Source organism: Gouania willdenowi, chromosome 14 (genome assembly GCF_900634775.1).
Source record: "Gouania willdenowi chromosome 14, fGouWil2.1, whole genome shotgun sequence".
NCBI classification, from domain to species: Eukaryota; Metazoa; Chordata; class Actinopteri; order Blenniiformes; family Gobiesocidae; genus Gouania; species Gouania willdenowi.
In genome coordinates this window covers 8,798,781-8,814,932 of record NC_041057.1, presented here as the reverse complement: position 1 = coordinate 8,814,932, position 16,152 = coordinate 8,798,781, and the positions used below count along the sequence as shown (strand labels likewise).

Here is a 16,152-nt window from a genome sequence, read left to right as displayed (position 1 = left end):
GTTAGATCAGAATCTTATCCACAACGGGGATGTCGTCCATCTCAGCGAATGATAACTGAGAAGTGGAAAACATCAGGAACACAGTGAAATACAAACATGACACAAAGGCACTGAAAACAGCTCCACTTTCACAAAAGTTGGTTTGAAACTTTGAGACGGAACATTCTGTTGCTTTAGTGTTTGTTCTCTTCTGCTCTCTTGCTTTGAAAGTTATGCAAGTGTATTACTTTACCTGAGTTTCAACTTTATCTTTATCTGTCCATATATAAAAATGACAATATTGCTTATAATGATCTATTTTTATTCTATAGTATATTTTGTATTAAAATACATGTTTTAGGATTTACTGCTTTTGTTACTTCTCAGAACAGCATGAAAATCACAGTGAGATGGATTGCTGACTGCATCCATCTGACCTTTCCCTAAACAAGCTACACTACAGAACTCACTCACACGTGCTGTCCCTTATTGGAAAAAAAAAGAGCCAAAAGTGGCAAATGTTGTGCAATGTTGTGTTTGTTAACTCATTGAGTGCCATTCACGTCTATATACGTGAATTGTGTTTTTCGGCAGGGGTTGCTAGGAGACAGTGAGATGAAGGGGGTAGAAATTTTTAAAATGGCTGTCACTGAATGAATTATTAATTGTGCCTGTGTTGCATCTCTGCATCAACACATTTAACCCAGAATTGAATTTAATGAGTTAAAATAAAGCCCTACCAACTCTACCAGGAAGCTGAAAAACTAAAATCAATACACTAAAATGGCAAAATGAAGATTGAACGCACTCCAAAGAGAGGTGAAATTACAACTTTAAAAGTAAGATGAAGATAGTATACAACTAAATAAAGGTAGCCTACTAATTACTTAAAATGCATTCAATAGTCATCAATAGACATCATTGTGCTCACTTATCTTAATCTGACAAGACAATCACACACTCTCCGAAAACAGCAATTTCAAATAAAAACAAATTAAAATCAAATAATCATTTGTCTCTAAAAATAAAGAAAAAAAGTACCAACAAATAAACCAAGGGACACCCCAACCTTCTCTTTTCCCTGTTGTGTGTGCTTTCCAGTTGGAGGTCACCCAATAATAAATAAATAGTAATCTCTAAAAGTAAAAACAAAAAAAAAGCAACCATCCTGCTACCACAAGTATCATTTACTGGCTTCATCTACATTTGTGCACAAGTGTGAGCAGAGTGGGCAGCAACAAGCAACAATCGCAACACAATCTTTGAGTTACCAAAATCTAGCTCAACGCTAGAAGGCACTTACACTAAAAAAACAGAGGATGACAAAGTGGAACATGTGTGCTGTCTCACCTTGTATCCTGGACCAAGCTGATGAATGGCGAAGATCTGAGCTGGATTTAGAGCTTCACTGAAAACATAAATAGCGCCAAGCTGACCACAAAACACTCTGTTTGCATCTGCTGTCTCCGATGAACCCAGGAAACACTTGTCGTAGCTCTAAAGAAAGACAAAAATATAAATACTATACATCAGGTCTTCTTATGTGACATTGTTCGCCTCAAGGACAAATCAAGCTTTTAATAGATAATAACCACTGGTCCTTAAAAAGCACAGAAATGTCAGGGTGTGACAGAAGAGAGGAAGTAAGTGTAATAAGGCTGTGCTGCGTCGCAGAGACCAGACTACCTGTTCTCTGCTAAATGGAAAAGTTCAACGTTGGACATTTTTTCAACTGAACTGGAAACAGGCCCAGGAGTAACTCTGTCGTGCGGATAAAAGGCAGAGAGACGACCTCAAATGTTTGCCAATGTCACAACAGGGAGCCAAGTGTGAAGTACAGCCAGAATGACACAGACTGTACAGAATAAGAGTGTAAGAAAAAATCCATTCAACAATATTTCACTGTGTGATTATCGTATCGATCCAAAAAATGTCCAAATCTATTTTATTTTATTTTTTACATGTTTTAACATATTATGCATAGCACGTAAACACCATGTCACTAGGTGCTAGTGAACCAAATTAGACCGTGTTAAACTACCTCAATGCATTTTAGCTTAAAGTTAATTATACTTTATTTTAATAAAACATTCTGGGAACTTTTATAGATATAGAAGCAAAAGTTAAAACTTTTATGAAAAATATAATTGAACAGTTTGATAAACATACCACTTGTTTTTGATATTTGTATTTGAATTTCAGTTTGTTACCATTTACTTGTTAAAAATTAGTTAAAGGTAGTATGGACGATGTTATTTTGGCTTCAACTTCCAGGTGGATCATCAAGACTATTGGTCCTCCTAACTGTCAATCATTCTGATGATATGTTTACGTATGGCCGTCGTACGTGCTCGTGCCCGGTGCGCACCGGGTCTTTGAAAATGGATTTTCACTTACCGGTGGCGAGTCTGGCGTAATGGGAAAAGTGCAAATCTTCTTTTGGAAGGTAAGCCTGTATGACCAATGCCGAAGCTCTCTCGCACACCTCGGTGAATCCCTCTTGATCAGGGAACGCACATGTGCCCACTGCGCAAGTGCAGAGGGCGTATCTTTTCTAAACTTTGAGAGAATCGTCCTCTATACATTTAATTAAATATATCGTATTGTTTAGCATCGAGATATGTCTTATTGTGACATGCAAATCGTGAATTGTTTCGTCAGATTCATGGCAATGAACACCCCTAGTACAGAAGCTCTGTTATATATACTTTATAATCATCTAATATGAAATGAATACTTTTTTAAATCCCCCTGACAATGAATTGCAAACACATTCTTATATCTGTGCACTCACATCATTGGTGTTGACATGCCAGGCCATGTCACCGTAGGAGACCAGCTGACCATTGACATAGCAACGGATCTCGGAGTTCCTCCAGCGGTTGTAGATGTGCACGATGCTGATCATGTACCACTGAAGAACAACAGACACAGCAATTTATAAAACTAATACAACAACAGACTCTTTTAAAAAGCTGCAACTAATGACTAATTTGATGGTCGAGCAAAAATCTTGTCATATCCTGCAAAAAATGCTTAAAAATAGGGTAAACTCAGGTGGGTAATTTAAGGTTTAGTAGATGAACGTGTGAGTACTGCAAATTTACCAGTAACATAAAATACTAGAATTATACATGACTATAAAAAATATACTGTATTTAAATGGACTTTTTTGATGCTATTTCCAGAGTCCCTTCTTCTTCTTCTTCTTCTTCTTCTTCTTCTTCGTGGGGTTTCAAATCAAACATAGCTGTTGTATAACTCTAATCTTATTTGAATGTTGTGTTTTTTTTAAAAACCTGTAGTTCTTAAATTTAGACCAGCTAATATACCCAAAAATTGTACTTTACAGCCCCATTGATCAATAACAAAATGTCTGTAACTCCCTGCTCCTCTTTCTCATTTTAATACTGGAAAAAAAATAGCAGTACACCTGTATGTATGTCTTAATTAGAGACCATCGTCCTTAGTGACAATACACACAGGATCCCAGGAGAGTAGACAAAAAAAGAGAACAGAGTGAGAGGGGTGAGGAGGAGGAGAAGGAGGAGGAGGAGGAGGAGGCAGAGGAAGATGCTAGAGACTGTTTTTGATTTGTGTTCAACGCTGGAGAAGAGGCAGGACTGGATGTAAGCACTCTTTCGTACGCATTAACACAAGCACAGGTAGACAAAAAGCTTTAAGGCGACACACTGTGTATTGTAAATTGATCAAATGGAACCGCTGGGAATTTTGTGAGCTAATGAAAGAAATCCGCTGAGTCAGCAAATCCTGCAGAAGCCCCATCTCATCAAGTTAGCGTGTTTCTTTATATGTGCATGTACAGGCGTGTAGAGTACAGTAGAAGAATGCTGACACTGCAGAAGAGGCAGTGTGCAGGTCTTACAGGTGTTTTGACAGACTTTAACTGAACCCACGTTTGGTGTGAACGTGAAGCAGAATATGACTGAAGAGCAGCAAACACACTTGTAATGCTGTCTGTCAACAGAGCTGCGTGTGGGAGTGTGGTTGTTTTCTTACCTTGCGAGGTTGAAAGTCATACTTGACACAGTGCTGGAAACCTTTTCCTTTCGACTTCAACGATGTCACGATAAGACAGTTTCCCACAAAGTGAGCAGAGTAACCTATTCCTTTGCTGGTGCGAAAACTGCGGGGATTAAAAAAACACACGCTCAGTGAAGTCTGTAATCGAGTTTTAAATCATTTCAGAACTGCAAAAATGAGGAAATTGTGGCAATCCTTTAGGATCTGACAGGCTGTTGAAACAAGGTGAAAGTTGGAGGATTTTATGATCAATTTAAATGTGAATCATTTTAAATCAAACTGCACGAGAGGAAATACATTTAAGTTTATTGATAAAAAATTAACAATAAAAAACTGCATCAGGACTCTGAGATTAAAGGTTTGAGAGAAATACTACTAATCCTTTTCCTTCAATTATTCTTCCACAACTGTTCTCCTTTTACACTCGCAACCTTTACCTACACTATACTTAAAATCAGGTTAAAAAAACTGTTAAAATTTGATAAAACAACAAGAAACCTATTAAATAAACCTTAAAAGGGTAATACACCCAGCACTGTCTAATTGTAGTTTATCGTCCCTACCGAAAAGATCTGTGACCGCAGGGGACAACAGTTCCAACTCTGCAGTTTCTTGGAAGACAATGAAACAGAGAAGAAGAGCTCTCCTAAGCTTTACTCTACCTGAAACAGTGTGCAGCTGACACTCTAGTGGCTGAAGTTAGCAAGTAAACCACAGACTGTTAAAGACACACAAACCCTGAGGACAGAAGTCCTTTTGGGTGGGAGTCCTTCAACAGTACGCAATTACTACAAAACTTCAGAGTTTCCGTCGCCCCCTACGGTCACAAATCTTTTCGGGTTACAACTGTTTTATCCTCTTTCGGTAAACAAAAGAGGTTTACGTCGGCATCTTTAACTTTTCCTGATTATTTAGAGCAACCAAAAGCAAAACAAGTTGGCATTTTGAGCAAAAAAGCTGTTAAATTATCTAAAAATCAGGCTGAATACTTCACTCCAATAGAAAACAATGGGATGTTTACAGGCAGTGGGGCTGTGTGACATCATCAATCACATGATTTCAAGATGGTGGAACATAGGCTCTTAAACTATAATGTAGTCCCATTAATATGCACCATATTATGGTGCATAATTATGTGTTTTGTTAGGCATAGATCTTCCAATAAGTACATTTCAAAGATTTTAGGCCAAACTTGTAAAAACAGTGGAGGATCCCTTTAAAGACAAATCGTTTCAAAGGTATCAGGACTTTATCTTCACCTTTCTACAAGACATTAAACTCTTCTTTGTGCAGCGTTTATAAAACTTACCACTAAATTCTATGCTTCCTGTAGAAGACAAACTGTCATTTCTTTTTAGTAAATTAGGCCATTGCCCGAGGGAATTGCGAGGGAATAGGGTTGAAGGGACGAGCCTGTTAGTTAGCATCACAAAGTAACGTGGGGAGGGAGAGAGTGTGCAGTGGAGAGGTGGACTCAAATTAGACAAAAGGTCAAAGATAATGAAGCGAAGTAGTGGCTAATGGCCTGCACAACACTAACACTGATGCGTACAAGGTCCAGAGCAGGAGGACAAGCAGCATTGATATAACAAACTCATAATGCACGGAGAATTAGAAATTACTTACATCCTGCATTATCTAATAACTCTTGTTTTTTATCCATCACTTCAATGAGTTTGTTTAGAAGAAAACTGCCAAAAAGTTTACTCAATAGTTTAAGGAACACATTATTTTATGCGGTGAAATTCAATTCATCTAAAAATATTATCCAACGATTTGTATTAATTCCCAATTAACATGTTAAAATCCACACAAATGCGATTCCAAAAATGAATCTCAGAATAAAAAAAATCCCAAACACGAGGAAATTAAATAAATTCACAGGGTTAGAGTTAGGGATTTCTCAGCTTGGCGTTACCAAAAGACAAAAACAAACCTACCAGTAGAGATACGGTTTGTCCTTATCCACGTTGATGTTGTTGAGTGGATCCTGTCTGAACCAAGTGTTGATAGTGAATCCATTCTGATACGGCCATTTGGCAATTGGCGGTAATGCTATAGCCTGGTGGATGGGAACACACATTTAGAGCAGCTCTTGCCAATGTTCACTGAAATCAATGTGTCACTTAGTCACTAATCATTTTGTTTATACCCATCAGTGCAAATTAGTCTAAGCCAGAATAGAAGGAGGTCCTTTAAGGTTAATCCTGTGTAATATTGTGAACTTGAAGTTCTTTTTCTTTATTTATGTGCGTACATGTGTGCAACGGACGGTTCTCACCGCTGCACTGCGACCTGGAAAGTTGAAGAAGGTATCAGGACCATGTCTCTGAGGCATCTGGTTCAACACTGACAAGAGTTTGACTGCATGTCTTGGCTGTAGAAAAGTAGAGGAATAAGAAGAGAAAAAAAAGAGTCATAGTCATCATCATCAATGTGTGACAGAGGCTGATTCTTAGAGAGGGAGAAACCCTGACGAAAAACGTACTGTGTGACATCATATCTCCTCTAAACCCCTAAAATCAATAAGTACTCAATTACATCAGCCCACCCTTGACAACTACTCATCAATAGCATGGCAGATGTTGATCGATCGACCTCAAAAGAAAGCTGCGGGGGGAGGAGTGATTGGAAACGACAGGGGAATGAGTGGAAGGTTAAATCGTTGGAATGTTGGAGGTACTGGGAGAGGAATGATGGTCCAGCTGTGGACCAATGATCAGGGACCAGAGATTGGTCACCGCAGTTGTTATGAAGCCCAAGAAAAACGGAAGATTAATGAACCAAACTGGCTTGCAGAAGCTTCTTGTCATCAAGTAGATGCTGCTAATCCTACATTAAGCAGGCTGGTGAAAGTAAAGGCTCATGTCAGTAAACCTTCCATAATCTCTGTCTGCATATCAAATTAAAAGAAAAAAACCCTTGACTTGCAGGGACTGGGAGCCAAGGCAATCAGCAAAGCACTGAGAGTATTTAAGATATTACCCACAAAAGGCAACGGCAGGTTAGCTTCTACTAAGTGCTTCTAACTCTGGAGATCCCATGGTAATCCCATTAATAGGTCATTAAACAGAACCAGAAAAAAAAGGAAAAATGAACATGTTCTTGTTTGGTAATGACAATAAAATCCATCCCTGAACCCTTGAAAGTAAGAATGAATCAGCAATTGTAGAAAACACCTGATTGCATTATCTTATGTTGACTTTTATGAAGCTTGTTGATGCTGAGGCGCCGATGAAGTTGGTAATGGGTGATTTTTTTAAAATTTTTTTTTTTTTTTAATGAAGCACACACACAAAAAAAAAAAAAAACAGAAATTGTGCTTGCAAAGGCAAGAAAATGGCTAAAAAGGATGGAGGTCACTATAGAAAATGAGAGAAGAATAAGAGAAAGAATGTCAGGATTAAGCTCAGGCCAAAATCAGGCCAATGCACTGTTCTGTGGTTTGTAATAAATAAAGTGGTTATCTAGGCTGAAGGCATTTCCAAGTGTAATATTTATTTTTACCTTCACGCATTATAACTATGTACGTTTGGATGTACCTTTATTATCCAAACAATAGTTCCACAATCAATCTCGTGTTTCACTAATAACCTCAATTACAAGATGGAAAAACACAGCGAATGGAAGATGTATTGACTTTATCATGACTTACACTCACTATTCAATTCAAACACAGATGTGCACACAAGCACGTTTGCCCGTGCACACACAACCACAATATTTCCTAATTATTCCGGTTTATTAGTACAACCATCCCCAGATTAGTTGAACACAAATAAACTGGTAGTAGAATAAGCGGAATATTGAGATGAGAATATAATAATTTAACTGTTAATGATTGATTCACACTGACATCGTGTGGGGAATATGGTTGATTTGTAGCAGATCATGACAAATAAACAATCATCAGTATCTCTTTTGACTTAAATCTCACATACATTCATAAAAACTATACATTAAGATAATAATAGTGTAATTAAGAGGCCACGTTGATCAGTGCTCAACAACAACTGCCTCACAACAAAGAAAATTGCAGAAATTATCTTTTCTACATAATTCTGCCATTCTAATGATGCTCTTGCCTCTTTGTGTTGTATCCACCATTTTTATTCACAGTCTTATTCCTTAAATAATAGAAGTCACTGAAATTATTGTTGAAATGCGTCTGTATGCGGATGACGTCTTTGATTATCTTAAGATAATGGCTAAATAATATGTGACTCAAGAGTGAAGAATAATAAATTTTTTTAATGCTATCAAATACCTCAGAAATATTTAAAGTAGAGATGTAACGATTAATCGTAAGGCAGTTAAAAATCGATTCATAGGTATCACGGTTCACATCGATACTGTGAAAATTGAATAAGTAGTAAGTAGTAAGTAATGCGATTCAATTTCAGAGTATCGATGTGAACCGTGCCACATTTGAATCTACTACAGGGATACTTCATTCAAGGTGATAATCATTTGTTTTGTCCAACCGCTGCGTCACATTGGTCACAAACACGTCAGATCAAGTCAAAGGCGATACAGTGCATTGAAAAATGGCTTGCATGGGCGTGCTTTGTAGGGGGCGTCACTGGTACTGTACCCAAGACTGCAGTTGGATATACTTGCATTTGGTACTTACACTGGGAGCAGGCACTTCCTGGAGGGGAGGTTCAGACTTTTGTGATGTCACAAAAGTCTGACCGCTCGTTTTTCAGAAGAGGGCAGAGCAGCCGCTCAGAGAGCAGGATTAGTGAGGATTTCGCAGAGAAAAATCATAAAATATTTTCACTGAGAAATGAATCTCTGGTCAGACACAGAGCGAATGTTAAATAAAGAACTCCACTCGTGTCTACTCAAGGTTCACTCATTGTGTAATTGTATTGTGTGTATTCATAATGGACTCACCCAGATGCCGTTGTCTCCTCTCAACATGCTGAAGAGCAGCTTCAGCTCTTTAACTGTGATGCTGTAGCTGGCCATAACTCCCAACATATCAACCAGGAGGTCTGAAAAAAACACACACAAGCACTGAGTGGGTTTACTCAGCGAATACAAGACAGCACGAGCTGTCAAAGTAAAACAAACTAAAACATTGACAGGCTCCCATGACATTTTAAAAATGTAGGTTTCGTATCAAATCTGTGCCACACATTGTGAGTCCCTACTCTTTATAATGCTGCTGCTGTTGGGAAACTATTGTTTTCGTATCTTATTGTATGTATTCCATTTATATTACTTATGTTTTTCTCTCATTTATTCTTTTATCCTATTATTCTTTACTGTATTTATTCTTTACGAGAGTGGTTCCCAAACTTTTCACAGTTATGTAACCCTTCAAACATTTAACCCAAACCCATGTTCCCTCTACTCCTGCACACCTAAAATACATAATAATGAAATGTCATATACAATGTAGGCCTAGAGTGAATTCTACCTATCCTGTTGAGGAATAATATATAATAATAATAACTACAATATTTGCATTTTTCGTGAAGAAAATGCAAGTGAGGATGCAAGTGCTGGCCCACGTTGCACTGCATTAGCTTACCATTGGCATTAACAGTAACTTAGCAATAGCATTAACCTAGCATCAACATTAACATAACAATAGCATTAACATTAGCCTAGCATTAAAATTGACCCAGTATTAGCTTTAACATAGCATTACCATTACCCTAGCAATAGCGATAACCTAACATTAACATTAACAAAGCAACAGAATTAGCCTTGCATTAGCCTAATATTAATATTAATATTATTTGACCTAGCATTAGCTTTAACCTAGTATTAGCCTAGCAATAGCATTAACCTAGCAATAGCATTAACCTAGCAATAGCATTAGCCTAGCATTGACCTAACATTAGCCTAGTAATAACAATAACCTAGCATTAGCCTAGCATTAGCATTCACCTAGTATTAGCAGTAACCTAGTAATAGCATTAGCATTAACTGCTCTATTTATATTCTAGTTTCCAATGTTGTCATTGTTTTTAATTTTCATTCACGTACCCCCTATGACAATTTGCGTACCCCTGGGGGTACTCGTACCCCACTTCGGGAACCTAGGCTTTACGAGCTTAACAGGGAACTTGGGGACATGATTCCATTACATACATGTTCAGACTAGGGATGTAATGATTCACTCAACTCCCGATACGATTCAATTCACGATACTGGGTTCACGATACGATTCTCTCACAATTTATTTTACAAAATGGGACTGTAGTCAAATGATGACTGAAAAATATTCCTTTATTTTTTGGGGGAAAAAACTTGAAAATACTGTATTATTTTCCTTTTATTTTTAATTGTCAAAAGAATTCCTTGATAAACTAATCAAAACAATGCAATTTAACTAAAAATAAATCTTGAATGAAATAAAGGAATAATACAAATGAAGAAGAAGCTTATTCATTTAAATTCTGGTTCTATAGTAAACAATGCAAAACTGCATAATAGTTCCTTTTCTTTTTAAAAGTGCAACTGAAAATGTATTTGTATGTATTTGTGCCTTAACAATTGGACTTTAAAAAAAAAAAAAAAACGTCATTGCACTGACATTACACTGTCAGATATTTGTTTGGACCAGCAGAGGGTGCTGGTAACCCAGTGGTTGGTTGGCATGCAGCTAATCTAGCAGTGAAGAAGAGATGCTATGCTAGCAGACAGAGCTAATAGAAAAACGTGACTTTTACAGATATTCATGTAATATTACAAATATTCTTTCGGTGCTAAAGGGGTAAGGAATCATTTATTAACATGTAACATTAACATGTAAGAGTAGAAGGCGGCCAGAAAAAAAATAGTAGCAGATTCCGCCCGCCGGTACACTGCTGGACAAGAGAAGGGCCAAATATATATGCTGTTTAAAACAAGTACTGCGATTCAATTTTCAAAGTATCGATGTCAATCGTGATACCTACGAATCGATTTTTAACTGCCTTACGATTAATCGTTACATCCCTAGTTCAGACACCTAATGACAAAGAAAAAACCCTGAAACCTTGAAAATTAATGGCAACTGTAAAGAACAAAAAAAATATCATTTTTCTTTTATTAGAGTTCCAAATAATAGTTTATTACCTTTGTACATGAAGGTTTTAAGTTAATCACACAATCAAACACTAGTCTGTTGTGTTGTCTTTGGTTTCATTTTTTGCAAAAAAAGAAACATTTTTTAATTATTTATTTAAATATTTGTAATATGTACATATTCTTACTACACTTTACAAGATGATTTAATGCTACGACGTAGCTGTTACTATGGAATTCAATAGAAAATGATCACACCAACAGACTATAAGGAACGATGCAAGAAGGTAGAAAAGCACTTACAGTACCTTAATCACTTCATGTCACCAGAGCAATAATTTTCAATGCAACTAATCCACTAAATATATTCATATACAACTTAAATATCGCATCGAGCCACTGGTTCTGTCTAAATGACCTTCTTGCTTCATTAACTTTCACTTAACCCAACAGATCCGAGTGGATATAGGGGAGAAACTGCTAGCCCTAGAGTGAGGCAATCTGCTTAGAAAGGCTCTTCTTTCCCATTAGGGCCTGCTGAATATGAATAGAAACTTCCCATAATATTTGATTAGCCAGAACCCAGCAACAGGGAATAGAGGAGGAGGTTGGAACACGGCGGGAATTGAAATACTTAATGTCCTAGAAACAAAACCCCTGAGCCATGTTTTTGTCACGATCAATCCATGTAGGTCATTTTAAACAGTTTTAGAAATGGGTTTGTAAAAAACGGTTCTGGAAGAGACACGGCTAAGATCGACATTGGATCGATTCTTGCGATGTACGCTCTGCTGTGAACGGTAATGAGTCAAAGAAGTTATAAAGCACATTATGCTGTGGTAGGAGCGAGGACGGCGAGGACAGTCAGGGCTGGAGTGGGGGGTGGGGCGCGCACTCAGAGGAACAATTACAACAAGTCAAGGTCAACGTGTTTATGTAAAGAGATGGCCAGGTTGATGTTGGTTTGTATCAAAGCCCTTCCATCAACATCGCACAAATGTATTAGCATAACTTCTACTAGAAATGGGAATGTTTTTTTTCTATTTTTTTTATTTATTTTGAAATAAATTTGTACTGAGATTCCTTTAACCTGGATAAAAGGACTATTTCTTCATTTTATTCCTACTATTACTATCATTGCTTCTGTTATTATTGGCGGTTTTCTTTTGTTTTGGTTTATCTGTTGTTTTTCAGGTGGGGTTTTTTGGTTGTTTTTTTATGCATGTAATTACTGTACCAAATGTAGAAAACTTTGTTAATTGAGTACCAAAAAATGTGTAATAAAGAGTTTTGGGAAAAAAAACCAAAACAGATGTTATCAACTTTATTCATTCATATAGGGCACTGTGTCTGCCAGCTTATTTTGATTGACCAATGCATGTATTGATTAACCCCCTGACAGCTCACCTGCAATCATATCGTCCACAGTGCTCATCTTCAGCAGCACCTGCTGGATAAGCCCCACCTCCGTACTGGTCTGCAGGTTGCGGACGCTCTTTCGGAGGATTGCGGTGAACATGCTCCAGATCTCAGCTTGGCACGTCACCTCACAGTGGGACAGCAGCTCCACCATGCAACCGATGCTCTCCGCCTCCTGAATGATGAAGTTCATCTCCAGGTCGAATTCGCCACCCACCAGCTGAAAGAAGGCATGGGACACGTTAGCAATTGGATGAAGGATGTGATCTGGGAGAAAGGGTAAGGTAGAGGAACCAATGTCAAGGAAGGAAACCAATTCAAGCAATTGGGAGAGGAGGACAAAAAGAGTGAATGATTTAGAGTGCATTTAACCTTTTTCTCTGAAGGAGAAAGAAGCCAGGCTACTGATGTATGTTGAAAAGCAATTATTATGCTTTGGACTACACAATGCAGCAACAAGTAAATGTTTGTCTTCTAGGCACACAACCATATCCCCTTTTGCTCAGTATTTAATATTAAAACAACCAGCTCTCTCCTCTGTAAGCAGCATTTACTCTCAAAATAGAACGTAAGATATAAAAAGGTCCCCACCACCTACTCAGACCCAGAAATCAGCAGGCAAATATACTGTATAGATTCACTTTCACTGCATTTTAAGCCTTTATCCTTTATGATTGTGTTAGCCAGAGGACACAGTGCTTAAAAATGACTATAAGGTTCTTTCTCCTCATTATTTCTGCTTCCTTTATACAAAGCCTCACACAGCATCTCTCTCTTGTACTACATGAAGACAGCCTTGCAACACACTTCATTCTAAGTGTACTACTACTACTACAGTGTCCAGGAAACAGTAACCAGGGAAACCAGCAAACTAATAAGAGGGTCTCTTTGAGGCTATTACAACCAACGTTTGAGAATCACAATAAACTTGAAAGCGACTGAGGGGAGAATGACAAAAAAACGTGCTGACAACAAGTCTGCATTCTGGAAATGCAATTCAAAAATGAATCAAGAATCCATGGACGAGATGAAAGAAAAAGAGCAGTCCCTCGCTCTTTGCACAAGGAATGAGGGTATATTTGATTCAGATCAGCATCAATCTTTTCTCTGCTAGTAGGTGTCCGCACTTAAGGTGTTGAGGACCCTTAGACATCCTATGAGGGGTATGCATTCGCACTAGTCTGCAATCAAGTATTTCGGATTGATTGTGTCTTGCCTTGTTCATTTTGTGCATGGTTCAGCCATTCTGCAAACTTGTGTCAGGTCGGGTCTTTCTGCGATGATCTTGTTGTTTCTGACTGCCTTTAAAAGAACAAGATACTGTTCAAGAATCATTCAACTCAACGCTTCACACAGCAAGGCAACACTGTAAAAAGCTTGTTTTTTGCTTTTTTGAGTTAAATCTGGCCTTTCTGTGCAGGCAGCAGGGTCACACTGTTACTGTACCTCCTACATCGCAAAAATGTGTGTACAGTCTAACGTTGCAACCAAGGACTTTTTTAATTATCAATTAATTAGTTGAACTATTTGTAATCTGCAAATTCTAGGTAAAAATACATGAGAAATTTGAAATTGCAAGCTCTGCCTGATTTAACTCCTTCCTCAGATGGAGATTTTGTTATCAACTACAGCTGTAGGACTTGGCAAAAGATGCTTATTGAAAGACACCTTTACTATGAATACTTTATTAATATTTATCGACTTGTGGTTGCAGCCCGAATAACACCACTAAAATAGTCTGCCTTGTTTGGGCAGTGTGAAAACGCAAACAAAGTCTAGAGCAGATCAAACAGGCGACTTCTAGAGTGATTGTATTTGTCGGTCCCTGAGTGTTTCCAATGGAAGCCAAGCGCGATTAGGAGCACTGTGAACACAACCGCTCTTGGAGTGGATTAAGTGGGCGGCAACGGCGCAAAACAGGGCTTTAAAACCACCAAAAGCACAGCAACTCGTTGCTGCACCATTGCTCAATGTTGTGAAAGAACAAACGGAGAAGGCAGACGTCTCTGCGTACTCTATAGTGCTCACTTTGACCCAATGTTGAGAGCCTCTTCTTCAGGTTTCTGTTTTACTGCCTAGAGAAGTCTCTACTCAAGTAATGGCGCACTCAAGCGGTTAGCTAATGTAACTGCACCAGAGGCTGTTTGGAGCAGATCAGAAGTTGTGCTCTGAAGGCAAATCGAGTCCATTTGGAACGAGTCCAGGACTAAACCGGTGTGAATGCACCCCCCAAGTGTCTACGTCTGTTTCTTAGCCCTGCGATTGCACGATGATGATGATGCATGTCTCTTTACGATTGATCAGGTTTTAAACTGTTCTCCTTTTGTTTTTATTCCCTTTCTTGGTGCAAATAATTGAACCAGCACACATTAGAAAGGACCTCTAAAAGAAGTAAGGAACAAAACAAAGTGAACGTTTAATAATTCCTGCGTGATAAACATGTGCCCTGCCCCCTCTGAGGTTCCCAATTATAAAGCTTGCAGGGGGTGGCGGCTGTATCCTAGCACATTTACTACAACCTGTCAGTCTGAGGCAGCTCCAAGCACTGCACAAAAAGATCCATATGCATGTGCACTGACTGCACTGATGCAGTCTTTGTGGAAACTTGCTTGCAGATACACAGGCACTTGGAACACAGGGAAGCACACATCCCCAGGGTAATACCTACAAATGTAAAGCACAAGCGTAATTTCTCACTTCTTACACTTCCTGCCTGTGTATGAACATCATAGCAAGATGAGCAGCAGGGTGATGCAAACCTCTGCAACAAATCGAGTCTTGTGACAAACAATTGCGCAAAAAACATGAGTGTAGAATTGACGGGGTGAAAACAAAGTGTTTTAATAATTATTATCTGTTCTCAATCAGAAGCAATATATGGAATTAAACTGATGTAGTATATCTTTCCTAGGGTTTCCAGAAGCTAGACTACTTGGTAAAACAAACTGGGGATAAAGTGAGTGAGTGCAATATCTATAAATCAATAAATAATCTCAGTTTAATACAGAATCAATAAAAATGATGGATGGTTAAGCCTATTATTCGATCAAACTGGGCTTTTAATTGAACTATACACAAACATGCTGATTAAACAGCAATGAAGTAGATCACTAAACACCCTGAGCATCCTTGAACGCACTCAACCCCATCACTACTGCCACCTAGCACACTGACAAAAGAATACAAATCAGTTTTACAAGACATCACAACACTTTCTGCATTTAATCACTTGTAACCTTTTCTGTCTTTTCTTCACTCCACTTAATGCTGCCACAATTTCACAATTTACTAAGAGATGGCAATCACATCAAAGAGCATCAACAAGAGGTGTTAACTGGCTAACGCTTGCATAATGACATAAACAGTGTCTAGGCAGACTATTTCTCCAAAAGCTGATGTTGATAGTTTGATTACAGCCTGGGTGTGGATGCCAAGATCGTCTTCACTCCACAAAGAGCTTATCTGAACAGAATTGTTCTCTATCCAAAACCATCTTCAATCAGGGGTTTTGAAAACAAACTGTACATCTGACCACTTTTCGCCAGTAACCCTGCTGTAATAGTAGAAAACATGGTGTTACAGTATGTATCAAGGATGATTGTTGTGCAGTAATAGCATTTACAAAGATAGAGAAAAAACAATGTCCATGCTGTTATCTAGTATGATCCAAATTCTTACTTGTTT

General features: G+C 38.2%; 1 protein-coding gene across 8 annotated transcripts in view; it reads right to left on the bottom strand.

The window, feature by feature from the left end:
- Positions 1-16,152, bottom strand: part of nbeaa (neurobeachin a) — a 105,222-nt gene that overhangs the window by 63,860 nt on the left and 25,210 nt on the right. For all 8 annotated transcript variants that reach the window (XM_028467642.1, XM_028467646.1, XM_028467643.1 and 5 more), the window contains exons 2-8: positions 12,457-12,688; positions 8,923-9,023; positions 6,305-6,400; positions 5,964-6,085; positions 4,000-4,126; positions 2,774-2,893; positions 1,330-1,476 (exon numbers count right to left, since the gene is read on the bottom strand). In XM_028467642.1, the coding sequence (XP_028323443.1) occupies positions 1,330-1,476; positions 2,774-2,893; positions 4,000-4,126; positions 5,964-6,085; positions 6,305-6,400; positions 8,923-9,023; positions 12,457-12,688 (945 nt within the window). The remainder of the gene's footprint in view (positions 1-1,329; positions 1,477-2,773; positions 2,894-3,999; positions 4,127-5,963; positions 6,086-6,304; positions 6,401-8,922; positions 9,024-12,456; positions 12,689-16,152) is intronic.